At 39.7% G+C, this 16947-nt stretch overlaps 1 protein-coding gene across 4 annotated transcripts; it reads left to right on the top strand.

Moving 5' to 3' along the window:
• Window positions 1–500: 500 nt before the first annotated feature.
• bmal2 (basic helix-loop-helix ARNT like 2) lies at window positions 501–16890 on the top strand. Of its 4 annotated transcripts, XR_002171014.1 has the most exons (19): window positions 501–808; window positions 6980–7109; window positions 7205–7258; window positions 7839–7880; window positions 7975–8132; window positions 9530–9609; window positions 10167–10259; window positions 10638–10755; window positions 10827–10976; window positions 11301–11544; window positions 11753–11859; window positions 11988–12138; window positions 12219–12283; window positions 12381–12495; window positions 12614–12707; window positions 12999–13001; window positions 13445–13544; window positions 14054–15672; window positions 15723–16890. XR_002171014.1 is itself a non-coding variant. In XM_019894181.1 (18 exons), exons 1-18 carry the CDS (start codon window positions 751–753, stop codon window positions 14209–14211), a joined length of 1920 nt encoding a protein of 639 aa, XP_019749740.1. In that variant the 5' UTR covers window positions 501–750; the 3' UTR covers window positions 14212–16890. The 4 variants fall into 4 exon arrangements, 3 of the variants coding, with proteins under 3 accessions (XP_019749740.1, XP_019749742.1, XP_019749741.1); XM_019894181.1 differs by having other exon boundaries at window positions 14054–16890; XM_019894182.1 differs by lacking the exon at window positions 501–808 and adding an exon at window positions 1786–1825 and having other exon boundaries at window positions 14054–16890.
• The last annotated feature ends 57 nt before the right edge of the window (window positions 16891–16947 follow it).

The following is a 16947-nucleotide window of genomic DNA, read 5'->3' as shown; positions in this document are numbered from 1 at the left end:
GATTTTTAAAATATGTCGTGTGCTTATTTCACAACCTTTGTTGTTGGTTAGGATAGTGGACCATACATCTGGTTAGGAAGTGCATGGTCCTGTGTGGTACCCAAGTAGGCCGTGGTGCTGATGAAAAACTGTTGCCCCCTGCTACATTTAGGGTGCCCATCCCTGCTGGAGACTGACCTGTAGACTATCACATTCATATTCAACACCACTAAGTAGGAACTGAACCATCAGTGACTAATAATACATAACAGTATTAGTACATTATTAACTACAGTATATTAGCATTGTGAATTCTGTATTCATGGCGCATGGGAGTTTATTCTTGTCCAGCTTTAATATCTGCAACGGCATCTGAATAGATATGACATAGCTTGACCTTATACGCTTTTTCAGTTGACAGTGATAATTAACCGCGTGAATAGATTAACAATGAAACCAATAATTTTTTGTGCGTGTTGGGGTTCTGATTGTACTGTAAAAGATTGGTGTGACAAGAGGGAGACATGGTCGTGATCCGGTAGGAGGAGACAAGTGCCATCTCTTCTTCCGCGCTTTTACAACACTAAACTGTCCACAATACATACGATCCTCCAGTGTTCATTGTATAATAACGCGACAGCTTAAAAACAATGTATCTTTCGATGTCTATTTAACTCCTCGTGTTGGTCGCGAAGACAAAAGACATAATCTCCGACGTAATTCGAGCATCTATGCATTGGAGTCTTGGGCCCCAACGCACCGGCTCCAGCCATGGCGGCCAGGCATTCTGCCGCTGGCGGCGGTGACACAACGGACGGAGAAATGAGAGGTAATTAACTTATTAATACATTTACCCCGCACAGTTCGCTCACTCCTACATTCCGGCTCAACTTGTCGTGTTGGCATGTATCTGACGAGCCTGATAAGCCGTTGTCGTTGCGCTCCTTTATTTCGAAACGGGTGACCGTAACTTTGCGCTATCACCAAAAGTAGGTCAGTAGATCAGTAGAGCAAATTCGCCCTTTCGGCGCTTAATGCGATGCTTAACTGTATTTCATATTTTCATAGTATTGTGTGGCGTAAGACGGCGTTGGCCTGTCAAATGCCAAAATTGCATTTGAAATAAAAGGCTAGTTTTCAGCAGCTTGAAAGACGAAGCAAAAGCAAGCGAATGTTAGCTTAGCATGGTAGCAAGGCCTGTTTATCGGCTCTCAAAAGTGTACCCACTTGAGATTTTTTTCTGCACTCCAGTAACCCGTGTTAGGGAGGACACTACGGTCTCGTTGTCTTTTAAATACGACTAATGCAAACGTGACATTTATCCTATGTGCCCCATTGAACTAGTTTGCCCTTCCATGCAATTACTGGTACCGACGAGCAACCGGCTTAAAGTTAGCAAAACCACAACGCTGTGGGTATTAAACCGAACGTTGACGAACGCTTGCCAACCATCGAAGAAATATTCGACATTTCTTCCAAACATGCCTAAAAGACTCTAACATAACTTTTTAAAGGCCAAACAGCTTTGTTTTGATCTTGTCCACAATGCACTAATATAAGGAAATATAAGTCACATTTTGAAATGCATGTAAGCAGTAATTACAGTATCTCAATGATTTTTCCTGCTGAAACATGGCTCAAATGAACCATTTGTTAGCCCCCCCCCTTTTTTTTTGTTTCTTTTGAAGGTCACTGGTCTTACAAGATATGTAATGTTCAATTTACTTCTTGGGCCACTATCCTGATCTTTCAATAATTTCTCTTTTTATTTTAATTGAAGTTACATCTTTACTCATATTTCATAGTTCGGGTGGAAGTAAAATGCTGTCTAGAGGTCAGCTGAATGGTAAGAATCCTGCTCAGGTTTGTGTTTTGGAGGGATGGTGCTATGTCAGCTATGTAAGAAGCATAATATAACAGCAACGGCTCAGTAATCACGTAAGAAATGCTCAAGATCTCTTTATTTGTTATAGTGCTTACATTACAATGTTAAGAGTGAAAGATAAATTATCTGAACATGTGATGATGTCCTGTAGGTTGGATATTTCTATGTCCCTTTACAATGGAAGTTCCAAATAATTTTTCCCCATGCTGAAATGAAAATGGGGCTGCTCACTTTCCAAAAACACCCTCTTATCACTTGCCAACCAAGTTAAATAATCTGAAACTGGAATATTTGAGGGATTTCCTGCGCAACCTCCTCAGTCAAAGTCCGGAATGAATGCCGTTTTAGAGTTCAACCAAAATGTTCTGTAAGAATATGTCTTAAAAAGGAAAACATTGCATGACATGCTTGAGACTCAAGTTGAGTGAATGCTGTCAGGATATCTTTTGCCTTTTCCTTGAGTGTTTTGTGATGCTCTCACAGAAACTAACCAGTGATAGTTACAAGGGAAAGTATGATGATAGAATGAGAAATGTAGTTTACTGCAATATAGGAAAAATCTGTCTGTTCTGACCAGTGCAGTTGATAAAATATCAGTTACATATGCACTAATTTTAAGAAACGGAAAATAATGTAATTCACTTTATTAAACATATGATCCCTCACTGGGAAAATACAAGTCACACATATTGTATATTAGATTTTTGTAAGTACAGCTCCTTCATATGACTGATAATTATTACTGTCATTATGCATTTTTTACACATAACAATATGCTGGCATCTTGTCTTTTGAGTCAGACTTTATGGGGAAGAACTATGGATTATGCATACATTGTCTTTGTCTACTCTCATTTGATATTTACACGGTGCATTCAATTGATTTCTAAGCCAGTTCAGTTTTTTGTTGTTGTCTCACTGTGACAAGGACTGAGTTGCGACAATTTCAGTCATGATTAACGTGATCGATCACATGCCATCAGTTGGACTAACCTCAAAATATTTAGCGCGACTCTGTGTTTCTCTAATATGAATTAGTTTTAAAAATATTTTTATTTTCATTTTTTGTCGGTCTATTGAATCACATATTTAAATGACTGTGATCGGGTAATGTGATCTCAATTAGGACTGTGTGTATGTGTTTGTGTGTGTGTGTGTGGGGGGGGGGGCGTGGGAGGGGTGTTCCTGAGAAGAACCGCAAGCTAACTAACCTATTTTTATCTAAGATGCATTCGGAAATTCACTGTGACGTCTATGCACTGCTCTTGGAGTGAGTGTGAGAGGTAGAGTGTGCTCCGCTCTCTTAAATTCCCGAACACAGCCAGCACTGGCGCACGATGTCCCCGATCGGAGCGTTTAGCGCTGTTTTTGGTGGACTCTGAAAAGTTGCAGTGACCCAGTACACGCTCTGAGGTTATTTCTGAACGCTCGCCTAATTCACAAGTAACTGAAAGACTCACCACGTCCCTCCCTGCATCACAAACACTCACACACTGGGTACAGTTGCAACACAAACATGAAAACAGCTATTATGGCTACTTGTGAACTGATGTTTTAAAACTTATATAAATAAATACATAAATTGCTGGTTTAGACAGATTTCTGACAGGACCTATTTTCATCTCATTCTTGCTGATGTTAATATTTTTGTAACACTTTCTATACTTTATCACATGTGTTACATTTATTAACAAACAAACAAAATAATTTCACCAGTTACTGCCTCTGCACAATTTAATTTTAAATTCAATGTTTGCGGAGTTTTTTTTATCACATTTAAAACTCATTGATGTTCCATAAATGCTTGTATATTAATCGATATTGGATTGTAATGACTTAAAATGAAATAAAATCAGAATCGAATGGAATTGAATTCTTGTGAATCAAAATAGAATTGATTCAGGAAATTAGTATTTATACCCAGGCCTATTGATCATCATTTTCCATAGTAAGCAGATGTTTGGAAATGTAGTAATTTGAAAAAACAAACAATCAACCTGCTTCGATGAAGGACTACAGAAACCTGAGAACATTTACAGTTGAGAGGCTGAAATTCTGAGGATTTGGACAATTTTAAATTAAACAAGGTATCTAAAGGATTAATCGATTCTCAAAATAATTATTGGTCAAATTATTTTGATCATCGATCTACCGGTAGTCAAAATACTGTGGATTTTTGTATTAACCAACTAACCTGTGTTACCCATGCTAACTGACAAAGTGAGCTTGTGGAGTCGTAGACAGCAGGTACAACTTAGAACAGCAGATGTTCATTCAGGTATTTAATGAATGAGCATGTTAATCAGCGCACAGCATAGTGACCAGGATTATGGGGGATTGGGGATGCGTCACTTAGAGGTGCCCATTCATTTTTGTAGCCTGGTTATCATGTAGACGATCTCTTAGTTGCTATTTGGGTCACAGCGTGGAAATCAGCTAATAATAAATGTGATGGCTATCGGCAGCATTTGGTTTATTTTGTGCCAGTTCTCTCACGTTTCTGACTGACTCACTTAATTTCATGTTAGTGCACATTTGCTAAATACATGTATTTAGTTGAAACTAAGGGATGTTTTTCCAGGAACCCCCACAAAGTCCTTATGTGAGATTTATTATCGTCAACTACAGTGTCATGAAATGTTACATGTATGTACTAGATGAAGGCTGTGTGAAACACATACACTGATATTTTACAAAGACAAACCTGCTAACCATAATGCCATTTTTTTGCCAATGAAAAACATTTCCAGAAAGGCCAACAGATCAGTGGGGTGATCTCATGAAAACCTCTGAAATCTAAGCAGTAGTTGGTTAGATGCCTGAGTAGCTGTGAACATTTTAAACATCACAATCATCAGATCAATTTTGTTTACCAGTGCAGCCCCTGCCTCCAAAGTTCCACAACCTTGTGAAAGCACTACATTCCACATACAATTTGTATGCAGTCTTAAGGAAACCTCTGCTATGGAAGATTCATGGCTAAATGTTTTTTCTTCTGGAAAAAAAAAAGTAACTTTTTTGAAGTGGACAACATTTTAAAAATGTAAGACATAAGAGACGAGCAAGAGAGTGTACTATATGCAATGTGTCATGTGTTGCCCGGGAGCGCCTTAACCACTGAAGCTAGGCTTTCGTATCCCGCTGGCAGTGCCTGCATTTACTCTTCCACATCTGTGGCCAATAAAATTCTCACATGCAAGCTTTTCTTTGAACGCTCGGCAAACTATGATTAGTCTTTTCTTTGGAGGGAATTGAAGGAGAGACCATCCACGGTTTGTTTAATAATTCATGTTCCTTGCTATGGAGCTGTGGAAAGTAAAGTAGGTGTCCATGCCTAATGAGACAACAGCAAGTGATTTATGCCATTCACAGTTACCTCACGATTTCAACATCCCGTTGCTCAGTCTAGAGAACATGAACAGGATTAGAACAAGATGTTTCAGCGACTGAGATGTCAGTAAAAAAAAAAAAAAAAAGAAAAGAATAAAGAAATTGGTAAAGAAATGAGGTGCGGTAGTTAATATCTTTAAATCCCTCCTCAAAACCCACCTACTCAAACTGGCTTTTCTTTTATTTTATAATGTTGCCTTTGTTGTTGTCTTTATTCTTATGTTGACTGTTTTTGTTGCCAAATTTTAGTCCCATTTATTTTGTAGTGTCTGTGTGAAAAAAAAAAGCACCATATAAATCAAATGCAATACAATTATTTTCAATAAACATGCACTGCCCGATGGATACGTCACCCCCAGCAGTGTCACTGAGCTGCACCTCATCGTGTCATGGCAATTGAAGCGCGTGTGCTTTTGTTAGCTGGTAATCGCTTGCGTTCCCTTCACTGATAGAACTTGGCCTGCTAGCATGTCATCTAGCTTCATTGCATTCTGATCATGGCAGATAAAAGGCTTCAATCGTCGGAGCAACCAATCACGGTTCACCTGTTTTCTCAAGCTTAGCCATGTTTGGTTGTTATCTGAGCCCTAGCAACTGTAAATTTTGTTATGGGCACCTGGTCCACAAGGTCAATTTCAAAGGTAAATTATAAGACAAAAGGTATAGTTAGCAAAATATGCATCAGTCTTCTAAAATATTGCGGATGTGGATTCCTTGTTGAATTCTCTTTCCAAAAATACAGATTTTGTGAAGATTGACCCAGAAGATGCTGAGATAATTCAAAGGAAGGCGGCCACTCCAGTTTTTGCCAAAAATATTAAAATTTGGGGCGTTGTAGTTTGGGCCGATTGACCCAAAATTTGAGATTTTGTGTTGTGCCATTACTATCAACAAGTACAGCAAGTTTCATGAAAATTTAAAAAAAAAAAAAAAAAGATTGGTTCAACCTACTGGATGATTTGGCATGGAATCACTCTATTACCCCAAATGTTGAAACCCTCTATATTACATTGACTTTAGCATTAGCAGCTAGTGGCGTTTTAAAGCTAAAGCAGGTTTTGTGTTTAAATGTACAATGTGTGTACTTACTTTGGGGGTTTAGTTTTACAGTAAACAGCAACTGGGCGGTTATTAAACATCATAGAGCTTACCGGACGGCAGAATCACATACATGCTTGCTACGTGGTGTATTCAGGGTACTTTGACAACATCTGGAATTCGTAAATGCAACATGTCATTCTGCACATGAATTGTTTTTCTTTGATCTCATTTTAAAGATTGTGATATCAGATTTTATAGATTGAGAGCAGTCGAAATCCATAATCCATTAAATTTAGGTTTATTGTACAGCCCTAATATATAATATACAATGTTACCATAATCTTTTAGTATGAATTACAGTCAAACCTTGGTTTTCGAACGTCTCTGTTCTCGACCAAATCGGTTTTCGACCCAAAATTTAGGGTTTTTTTTATGCCTCGGATTACGACCGAAAATCGGTTCTCGATCAAACTGAACGCACTTGAATGCGCCACTCGACTCCTCTCGCCGTCCTTACACGGGGAAGTGACGCTTCCTCCGTTAGACGTGGAAGTGACGCTTCCTCATGTAGTGTTCCATTGCGACCAGACCAGATGGCAAGATTAATTAAAAAAATACTTTTTTTTTTTAAATCCTCCAGCAGTTCCATCCACCTGCAGCTTGCTCTATTTTTTTTATTCCCCAGACGATGTACTGGCTGAGGAAAACCAAATGAACTGCGACCCTTTACCCAGCCTCATGACTCCATCCTCGATGGTTGGCATGTCTTTGAGCATGGAGATGCCGCGGAAGCGAAAGGGCAGTGTGGACAACCAGTAAGTATGACTATGCTTTCAATTTGTGTCTTCGAAACATGCATGAGACAAATTGCTGCAAATGATGTCTTGTTATGATTACTTCAACTTCTTAGGGAAACAAGATTGACCTCCGTTATCAACGCCGATATGGAAGAGGACCAAAACGAGTAGGTGTTGCTTCTAGATATGTGTGTGTGCACATGTGTATCAACACTATCTCTCTCTCTCTTAATTTCCGTACTGTATATACTAAAGCCCAACCGATAAGGGAGTTTTGGGGCTGATCCCAATATTGGTGGCTAAAAACAACCTTGACATATCATCTGATGTCCAATATTTGGGCCGGTAACCCATTGTCTGGCCAATATGCAATAGGAACATTGATATGCACAGGATGGATACGGTAATCCCTCTTTTTTTCACGGTTAATGGGGATCAGAACACCCCCCCACCCCCCATGAAAGTGGAAAGAAACCGTCAGTAGGATTTGCCCCTACCCCTTAGGAATTTTCGTGTATGTGGTTACCAGTATGTTTAAAATATGTAAACAGTATTTATACTTTACATATTTCAGACAAAGATTACAACAGTACACGTATTTACTAAAATCCATCCAACCATTTTCTAATCCACTTACCCTCACAAGGGTTGCGGGCGTGCAGGAGCCTATCCCAGCTCTCTTTGGGCAGTAGGTGGGATAGACCCCTGAACTGAAAGCACTATTTGAAAATTTTTTCTTGTCTACAGCTCAGATGGAGATGATCAACATGCCAAAATGAAATGTTTCAGGTAGTAAACAGCACTTCTTACACTGCATTAAGAAACGTTAAGTTTGATGTTGTGCTAAAGGTGGACAATAAAACACAATTGTTTGTCTTTGCAGAGAACCACACAGCCAAATAGAAAAAAGAAGGCGGGACAAAATGAACACACTAATTGATAAGCTGTCAGACTTGATTCCAACATGCAACCCAATGTCTCGGAAGCTGGACAAACTCACTGTGCTGAGAATGGCCGTGCAGCACCTCAAGTCCCTTAGAGGTACCAGATATTACTTAGAATCACAACTACATTTGTGTGGTTGACCCCAGCTACAAATTCAAAGAATGATTTTGATTCCCTATAAATATAGATCAGTTGTATTTTGGATGTTTGACTTGAACAGGTGTCAGAGTCCTCTACTTAAGCCCGTATTGTCCTCGCTTGCTTGTTTTAACAGTTTCACCACTCATTCACACTCCTACAACATGAAGACAATGAAGGGTGAAATTTATGAATCGGATTTAGACTTAACCCCAGTTTTATGCAGTGGATATGTTTCATTCCAGACCCACCTGCAATAGGTGAAAATCTGAGATACAGTGAGTCCAAAGAAATATATGTTTGAAGTATTTATTATTTTTATTTTATCCTTTCTATACCCTCAAAAAAATACTGTAAACATGTTTGAAAAGAGACAAGAAATGGCAAGCCTAAAATGTATCGAAAATACAATACAATACCATACTATTACTGTGAGTGCTGTGTGCTGTGCCTACAGAGAGATGGCAGTAATGCCTCAGGTATGGAGTTCCAGAAGAGGTTATGCTGAGAAGGAAAGGAATACAACACTCTTAATACAACAGTCGCATAACTCTTCTTCCCAAAGCATATCTAGGAATTTTATCTTTCCCTGAATGGTCATCATCATCTTCTCACACTTAAGCTCCTGACCAGAGAAGGAAGCCTTTGAAAATGCAGGATCCTTTCGTGCCATCACAGGGCTCAGAACAAAACTCAAAAGGCCTGATTTACTAAGATGCTAAACAACAGGTGCTAAAATTGTGTTCACCCAATCTTACCTGATTGCACACCGTGTTGGCAGCAGATGAAAACTATTTGCTTGAATGTGCATCGCCACACAGCGCCGAGGCATTTCGCCGGATAACAATGGCAAAGAGCAATTAATAGGAGAATCAACAATGTATTACAATGGCTGACTGGTGACCCGGGATTCTGTAAAAGACGTTTCTCGCCGGAGATTGCAGAACAAAAGCATTTTCGTTTTTAAGCGCATTGCTATGGGTCTAACTATAAACCTGGGTGGGTTGCATTTAAAAAAAAAAATTAATGACAGTATGCTTGAAATAGTTTTATTAGCCCTAAGTATTACTCTAAAGATGGGTGGCCAAGTTTACTTCACACCTGACCTTTAAAAGTGGGTTTTGTGCTTTTTGGGGTATTGGGAGAACACCGGAAGTGAAAAATGAGATTTGAAGTGATGGAAGTGGTCATCGAAGAAGCAGCAAAAATTGTACTGACTTACACAAAATAAAAATGTCACTCCGATAATTTTGGGGTAGCCAATTGTCACTGGGCTCTGGCCTGCCCTGACCAACAGTAGACACAAAGAAGAAACCACTCATTTTTGAATGATTTTGAATTCTTCTACATTTCAGGTTCTGCAAGCTCTTTTTCTGACACTAACTACAAACCATCGTTCTTGCCTGATGAGGAGCTCCAACACCTTATCTTGAAGGTAAAAATCCCTGACGTCTGACTTTATTTGCACTAACTTGTCATTCTCTATTCTAATTAGGGGTGTTCCGATCAGGGTTTTATGCTGCTGTTTCTGATACCGATCATCCATGGGTGAAATGGGCCGAAAACTGATTTCGGCACCAATCACATAGATTACGCATTCTCAAATCACGTAAAAGCTCCACATGGCAGCCTGTTTGGTTGGTTTGCTGCGTGCCGGTGGAGTGTTATTGAAAGAGGGAGTGGCCGCTACGCTGCACACAGGCTGGTGTCTGGTTGGCCGCAGGCTGCAAAGTATGAACTGTGGGTGATCGGTTTTTGTGATTGGCGATGAAAGGCATTGATTGATACATTTTGATGACATACTTTTCCACAGAAATAGTCCGTTCACAATCGGTGGCCGATTGATCAGAGCACCACTAATTCTAAGTCAGGAGCTTTAGTGATTTTCATATGTACTGTAAAGTCTCACTGACATTGTTATAGTATCTTGACAATGTTATCACAGTGGCGCATCATATCCTTCAGATCTTCTCTTTTGTTTGTTGTCGGCAGGCTGCTGATGGGTTCCTGTTTGTAGTCAGCTGTGATCGTGGGAAAATTGTTTTTGTCTCTGAGTCCATCACGAAGATATTAAATTATAGTCGGGTAACACTTTTTTTTTTTTTTTTAACTCTACCTGTGAATCTCCTGACACACTAAATGGGGCACTCACACACACACACACACACACACACACACACACACACACACACACACACAAAGAATACACATCATCAACCAGCAACAACATTATGACCACAACAGTACCAACATATCCAATACAAGAAGAGCTTTATTAAATTATTGTATTTGTTCTGTTCTGATGGTGCAGTGCTGTGATTGATTTTTTGATGATTATTTTTATTTATTTATTTATTTATTTATTTATTTTTGTGCAACCAACTGATGTAACAACATGAGTAAATTTACCAATTTATTTCAGGGTAGTAGGTCGGATTGGTAAATACTTTCTTCTCCCTGCAGGTGGAACTGATCGGACAGAGCTTCTTTGATTACGTGCATCCTAAAGACATAGGCAAACTGAAGGAGCAGCTCTCAGCTTCTGATCTGTACCCACGGGAGCGGCTAATAGATGCAAAAAGTAAAACAATTATTTCTGTTTCTCAAAGCGTGTGTGAGAACATACAGTTCGTGAAATTATTGTATCTACAGCTGGTTTGCAGGTCCAGGCTGACCTCCCAGTCGGTGCAGCACGACTGTGTTCAGGTGCACGCCGCTCCTTCTTCTGTCGCATGAAGTGCAACAAAAACTTTGTCAAAGTTGAGGAGAAGGAATTGCAGGCCAGCACCTCCAAAAAGAAAGGTAGTGAAATGATTCTGTGAAACGTTTCAAGTCGTCAGAGAGAAGAGTTTAGCAATGGACAACAAAAGCAGCCTAATTTTTCATTAGTAGCAGGTTGAGTATCTCGCTCCACGAACAATGAATGTGAACTGTGAAAGGTGAAAGCGGGCAGGTGCGGCAGAAAGCCTGAGCCTTCCTTCACCATAAATAAGCTTTATTGAAACAAGCATTTTGATATGGTCTGATGTAAAATGCTTTATGTAGCTTATTAAGTAGACGTGCATGTGCAAAAATATCAAGACATACAATATTATTCATATCTGATCAGTATCTGTTTGTACTTAGAGTCGCAGAAATACTGTACAGTCCACTGTACAGGCTACATGCGCAGCTGGCACTCCAGTCAGCTGGAAGCAGAGGGCGAGGGCGACGCAGATAAACAGGATAGCTCTCACTTCAGCTGTCTGGTCGCTGTTGGGCGCATCCACTCTCACTCGTCTCCCCAAGTTAATGGCGATTTCCGGGTCAAACCCACAGAGTTCATCACACGCTATACCATGGATGGCAAGTTCACCTTTGTTGATCAAAGGTAAACTGGAATTTGAGTGCTTCAACTCTTTTTGAAAGTGGGCTTCAGCAGTACATGTGTTATCAAATCAGCCATTTTCAATTACTTTCGTGCCAAATGTTGGTACTGTATTCACTTTGGATATTTGAGTCATATTTCATTGCTTTTACACATGAATGTACACTGTTATGACTCAAGTAGGATTCTAACAATGCATGACTCTTCATAGAGCAACAACCATTCTTGGTTACCTTCCCCAAGAATTGCTTGGCACTTCATGCTATGAGTACTTCCATCAAGACGACTTGCCACATTTAGCTGACAGTCATCGAAAAGGTCAGTTAAATTTCTAGCTAGTTAGTTACATCCCTTTTCCTCGATTGGGGGAGGAGGGGGGATGTTAGGTGGAGGAAACATGACAACACAATTCCTTTCTTCTAATCCTGACTTTCTCCCACTTCCAGCACTGCGAAGTAAAGAGAAAATAGAAACCAACCACTACAAGTTTAAGACAAAATATGGCTCCTTTGTTACACTACAAAGTCAGTGGTATAGTTTTGTAAACCCATGGACCAAAGAAGTTGAATATATTGTGTCAACAAATACAGTCATATCGTAAGTAGATGTGTCACACACAAATGTGTATTGCAAAGGCGTTGCACCTTCATCCGCGCTCTTTCCTTTTCTCGCTACAGGCATGATCACAGTCGAACAAGTCGGGCAGGGAACAAGACTGAACACTCATCTAAAGCTAAAGGAGGTCAATTTAAATAAATTTTATACTGTGTTGTCAAGCGGTATTTGAGTTTTAAAAGTTTGCTAAAGGTACATTTTCGGTTATCTCTCATTTATTTCAGAGGATGTAAGGAAATCTCTTCCAACTATACCAGGCATCTCAACAACACCCGGTACAATGATATATGCTGGAACCATTGGGACTCAGATTGCCAATGAGCTGCTTGACTTTAACAGGTGAGGACTCATACATAGGTGGATACTTTCTTTCTTACACTCTCTCTCTCGCTCGCTCACTTCAGTTGTTACAAATGTCTGATATGATTTTAAGCTGACACTTTCTGTTCTGCTTTAGAATGAACTCATCACCCTCCAGTGGTAACGGGAGCCCATTTAGTCTGACACAGGACAAATCTCCTCTCACAACTACTCAAAACCAAGCCAACAACGTGAGTACATTTTATACTGTTCTTTCAAATTCAGTTTGACAATACCTTCAGGTTCCTTTAATAAGCAAATAAAGCACCGCTTTCATCAGTTACATGAATTTTTATATGCAAGAAAAGCTGTTTCAGGCTTCAGCAGACAAAAAATATAGTTTAAAAACCAATATCTATTTTAGACTTGTAGCTAGTAGTGGAACACACATTTGTTGATTTGATGATAACCTTTTCAAGGTTTTTATTTTTGTTGTTCCTGCACTTTTACAAAACATTGACTGCTTGATTCTATGCCATTAGAAAGTACACTACCTGTAATTTAAGTTGTTGTTTTTGAATTACAGTGCTTTGATTAAAGCATTAGGACAGCATATATCTTCTCATGCTATTGAGTCAGATAAGGTTTTTGTAATTAGAGTAATGAATTACATGACTGGTGGACGACGGTATCTGTTGTTAAATTAAGTAATTTCATGTAGTATATTGCACGACTGTCTGTCATTTGTGTTGTAGTATTTTGTCATTTTATGTGAACTGTTCTTTTGATGGCGGCGTGGGCACCCGCAGCGGCTCCTCTTGTTGTCTGGTTGAGAGGGAAGAAATTTCATCTGTGCTGTAAATTGCACATACAGCGCATTTGACAATAAAGTTGTACTTGAGTTGTTACCATCTATCTTGTCAAATTAGATTTACCTCCCTCAGATTCATCACTTTATCATGTCACCATTATGCCTTTTACTGTCTAGGTGCCAAACGGGGACGCGACAGACATGGAGATCCCCGAAAAGTCCAACTCAGAAGAAGACCCCCAGGGAGCTCTATTTCCTGGAGGGGAGACACTAATGGGTACATTCTATAATCCTGTTTTGGGGGTCATTTTATCAACACAGTTTTAAACTCAATCGTCATTCATTTACACAACTGTGTTTTGGAGCCAGAAAATACAAACCTTCGAAAGCAGTTGCATGAGCCAGATGTTTCCTGCCTCTTTGGTGTGTATTTCTGACCTTGTTTAAGAAGAAATAGGCAGATGCTTCTGAGCAGCATGGTTGTAGTTGCACTTCCATGAAAGTTTTTAATGAATTTTATATCTGTCTCTATATCTGTTTTATCAATCGTAAAGTGCTTGTTCTGTCTCTTGTCTACTAAAGGGTTAACATTTTCTCTTGACAGTATCCCCCTCGGTAAACAGTAGTTTCGTCTTCAGCGTTCTCGCCAGCATGCAAACCTTTTCTAAAACCTGAGGCTTTTGTGTATTCACAACATTGTCATGTAAACATACCATTAGAAATGGTCTTTATAATCCAAATTCTTTGCACCTCAATAAGCTTGTTGTTTCTCTGAACCCACCGCAGGGGACAACTCACAGATAGACCTGGACAGCGTGGTTGCACCGGGCCTTGGGAGTCTTAGCAATGACGAAGCAGCTATGGCAGTGATCATGAGACTCCTGGAGACAGACTCCAACCTGGGTGAAGGCGAAGACTTTGAAGAGATGCACTGGTCCTTATAGAATTCAGAAGTTGAAAGGCGAGACGGTGACAGAAATGCTCTGTCAGGTTATGAATTATATTTATTCATCAATTTTATAAGCTGTGTGAACGACTCTTTTTAACCGGCAACTGTGTCGCCATTGATAAGGAACACCGGCTTTTCTCTGGAGGATATATATGTGCCTCCAAAGCCTTACCGCAATCTGCCTGCCATGGAGAATGATTATTGACTGGTTCATCATCAGTGACACCTCACACACTCGGCAAATGCATTATGTCTAAAGGACATTGTCGAAACAAACAGTGCTTTGGGAGTCCTGCTTATGATTTACACCTACACTTGAATACAGGATGGGAGTGATGCAAAAAACCGCACTGAATTTTTTTTTTTTAATTTTTTTTTTTTATAATGAACTTTGTTAAAAATGGAGCGATGCTACTCCCATGTTTGTGAAGCTCGCCCTTCCTACTTTTGCCTCAGAGCAGAAGTTTTTGTCACCGTTATAACTCCCTGTGAGTTCGTGATCATTGCAGTACCCACATGTGCAATTCATAATAGCACTCAAATAGACATTAAGACACACTGACTCAGCAATCACCTCATATCTGTCTTATTAAAGCTACGATATAGTTTATTTTTTGAGTGCGATAGTATAAGAGGTGAATACTCAGGACTGGTGGGGAAAAAAGCCACCCACTTTTAACATACTGTATATTCACACAGTTCTTAGCAGCTGTAGCAGTATTTACCATTTGACATTATTCCCATACATAAACTTGAAATATGTAACTGTTTTGTTCCCATGTGCAACTGTGTTTTATACTTGTGGTCTGCTTTATAATCAGCAGCGTTTAGGTTTTTATTCATGTTCTATCAGTGGCAGTCATCTATTCAGAGGTTTAAGGGACGATATTATGCAGTCATCATGCATTCCATAAATGTTTCAAGAATGGCCCGTTTTCCTGTGACGATACAGATCAATTTCTCTTGCTGTACTGTGATCTGACATTTGAATGAGTCCTTCAGTTGGAGTTACCTCATGTTGTTGAGTCCACGGTTGACATTGCACACGACACACTACACGTGAATGGCTTGTGTGGGACATTGGGGACTTCTGTCTCACTGTACAACTGTTGAACCAGATGGTTTTACATGAGTTTGAAGTTGCCTCAAATTACAACACACTAAAGCGTACGCACTATTGTGGCAAAAGTATTTGGACACCTGGCCATTACATATACAAGGAGTAAGTCAACCCCTTTGCAGCTATAACACGTTGAACTACTCTGGGAAAGCTTTCTAGGCGATTTTAGAGACTATGATGTTGGACACGAGAGAGGTCCTGCTTGCTCACAATGCTGCGTTTTATCACAATTGCGTTTAAAGGCAAGGACATATACTTCCACTCACCCAAGCATGCTTTTATGGACCTTGCTGCGTACACCGGGGCAATTGTGCGGGAACAGAATGGAGTCATCACGTTCACCATGATGTTGGAATTGATGACTTAGATTAAGGTGGAACTGACAGGTCCAATCCTCCGCTTTGATAGAGTGGCATGTTTCAATCCTTTTCAACACTTTTTGTCTTTTTCTTTGGTTGCATTTCAATATGTGAAATGTTGTACCGTTGATCATCATCGAGCATTTTGTGGACGTGTGTGCAGATGAAGGCCTTTTGTGTTTCAGTGCATGGTGAAGGATGAGATATGTTAAAATACACACATGCTGTTTGTATACTTTTCAGTCACTGAAACTGACACGGCCAAAGACTGAGTACCAGCCAAGCTATATATTGTAAATCCACGTCTCCATGCTGTCATTGTACACCCTGGAATCCTTTTGGGACTGTTGAAAGTTTTATCATTACAGCTATTTGTGATTTGTGACGACTAATATGTCTCTTGTCCTATGCTTGATATTACGAAGGGTCCACAGATAGCGGATCTTTACTCATGGACGCTCCTGCTTTTGTCCAAAGTGCCTTTGGACATTTCCACTTTGACATGCAATAAGCCAGTCGATGTTTTATTTTCCTGTGTGACACCTCAGCTGACTGAAAGTAGGGCTACTTGTATGATGTTCAAATGCATCTCTGCATTGGACTTCTTGACACTGCGTGGCATGTTTTGCCAGTCATGATTTAAATAAAGCAGGCGCTGTGATCTCTCATTCTATATTCAGTACCTGACCAAATATCCAGAGCTAGGCAGATTTTTTGTTGACGCAAGCTAGTCAATTAGACACGCTCATGTCCGTTCCTCCAATTCAATCTTTGCAATGTTGTAGAGCTACATTTTCCCATTATTGTCAACCTTGCAGGAAGGGTTCATGTTTTATCTCTTACTCTGTTGAAGTGACACCATAGATTTGGTTTGCTCGGTATCATGTTTTGATTTTATATCTGTTGTCTTTCCAGTTGCATGGCTCTTTTATATGATGTCATGATTGACTGGTTCGTGTTAGCATTTACACAACTGACTGCCCCTGGGCATGAACTTTGAGCTTGAATTTGAAATTTGTAAAACATGGTACTGTTATCAGCCACGTCCTGCTACTCCGAGTTCATTTACTCTTTCATGTTTGGCTCGAGAGGAAGCCTTTACTGTATTTGTCTATGGCATATTGCTGCTACAATTAACAAGTGTGGCATCTCTTACCAGGTCATTTTGTTAATAAATGTTAGTTTACTAAACTCCGAGGATAATCCCATGTGCATTTTTTTCTCATTAAGTGCTGGAGACTATGCCAACTGT

Source organism: Hippocampus comes, unplaced genomic scaffold (genome assembly GCF_001891065.2).
Source record: "Hippocampus comes isolate QL1 unplaced genomic scaffold, H_comes_QL1_v1.1 scaffold104, whole genome shotgun sequence".
NCBI lineage: Eukaryota > Metazoa > Chordata > Actinopteri > Syngnathiformes > Syngnathidae > Hippocampus > Hippocampus comes.
Note: the sequence above shows the minus strand (reverse complement) of the source record. Positions and strands in the feature narration are given on the sequence as shown.

What these genes read in the sequence shown, in the direction of transcription:
- bmal2 (XM_019894181.1), top strand. Translation starts at nt 751, where the DNA reads ATGGCGGCCAGGCATTCTGCCGCTGGCGGCGGTGACACAACGGACGGA. An exon ending in ATGGAAGAGGACCAAAACGA is followed by an intron (nt 7,259 to 7,838) that starts GTAGGTGTTGCT and finishes TCTTGTCTACAG; the next exon opens with CTCAGATGGAGATGATCAAC. An exon ending in GAGCTGCTTGACTTTAACAG is followed by an intron (nt 12,496 to 12,613) that starts GTGAGGACTCAT and finishes GTTCTGCTTTAG; the next exon opens with AATGAACTCATCACCCTCCA.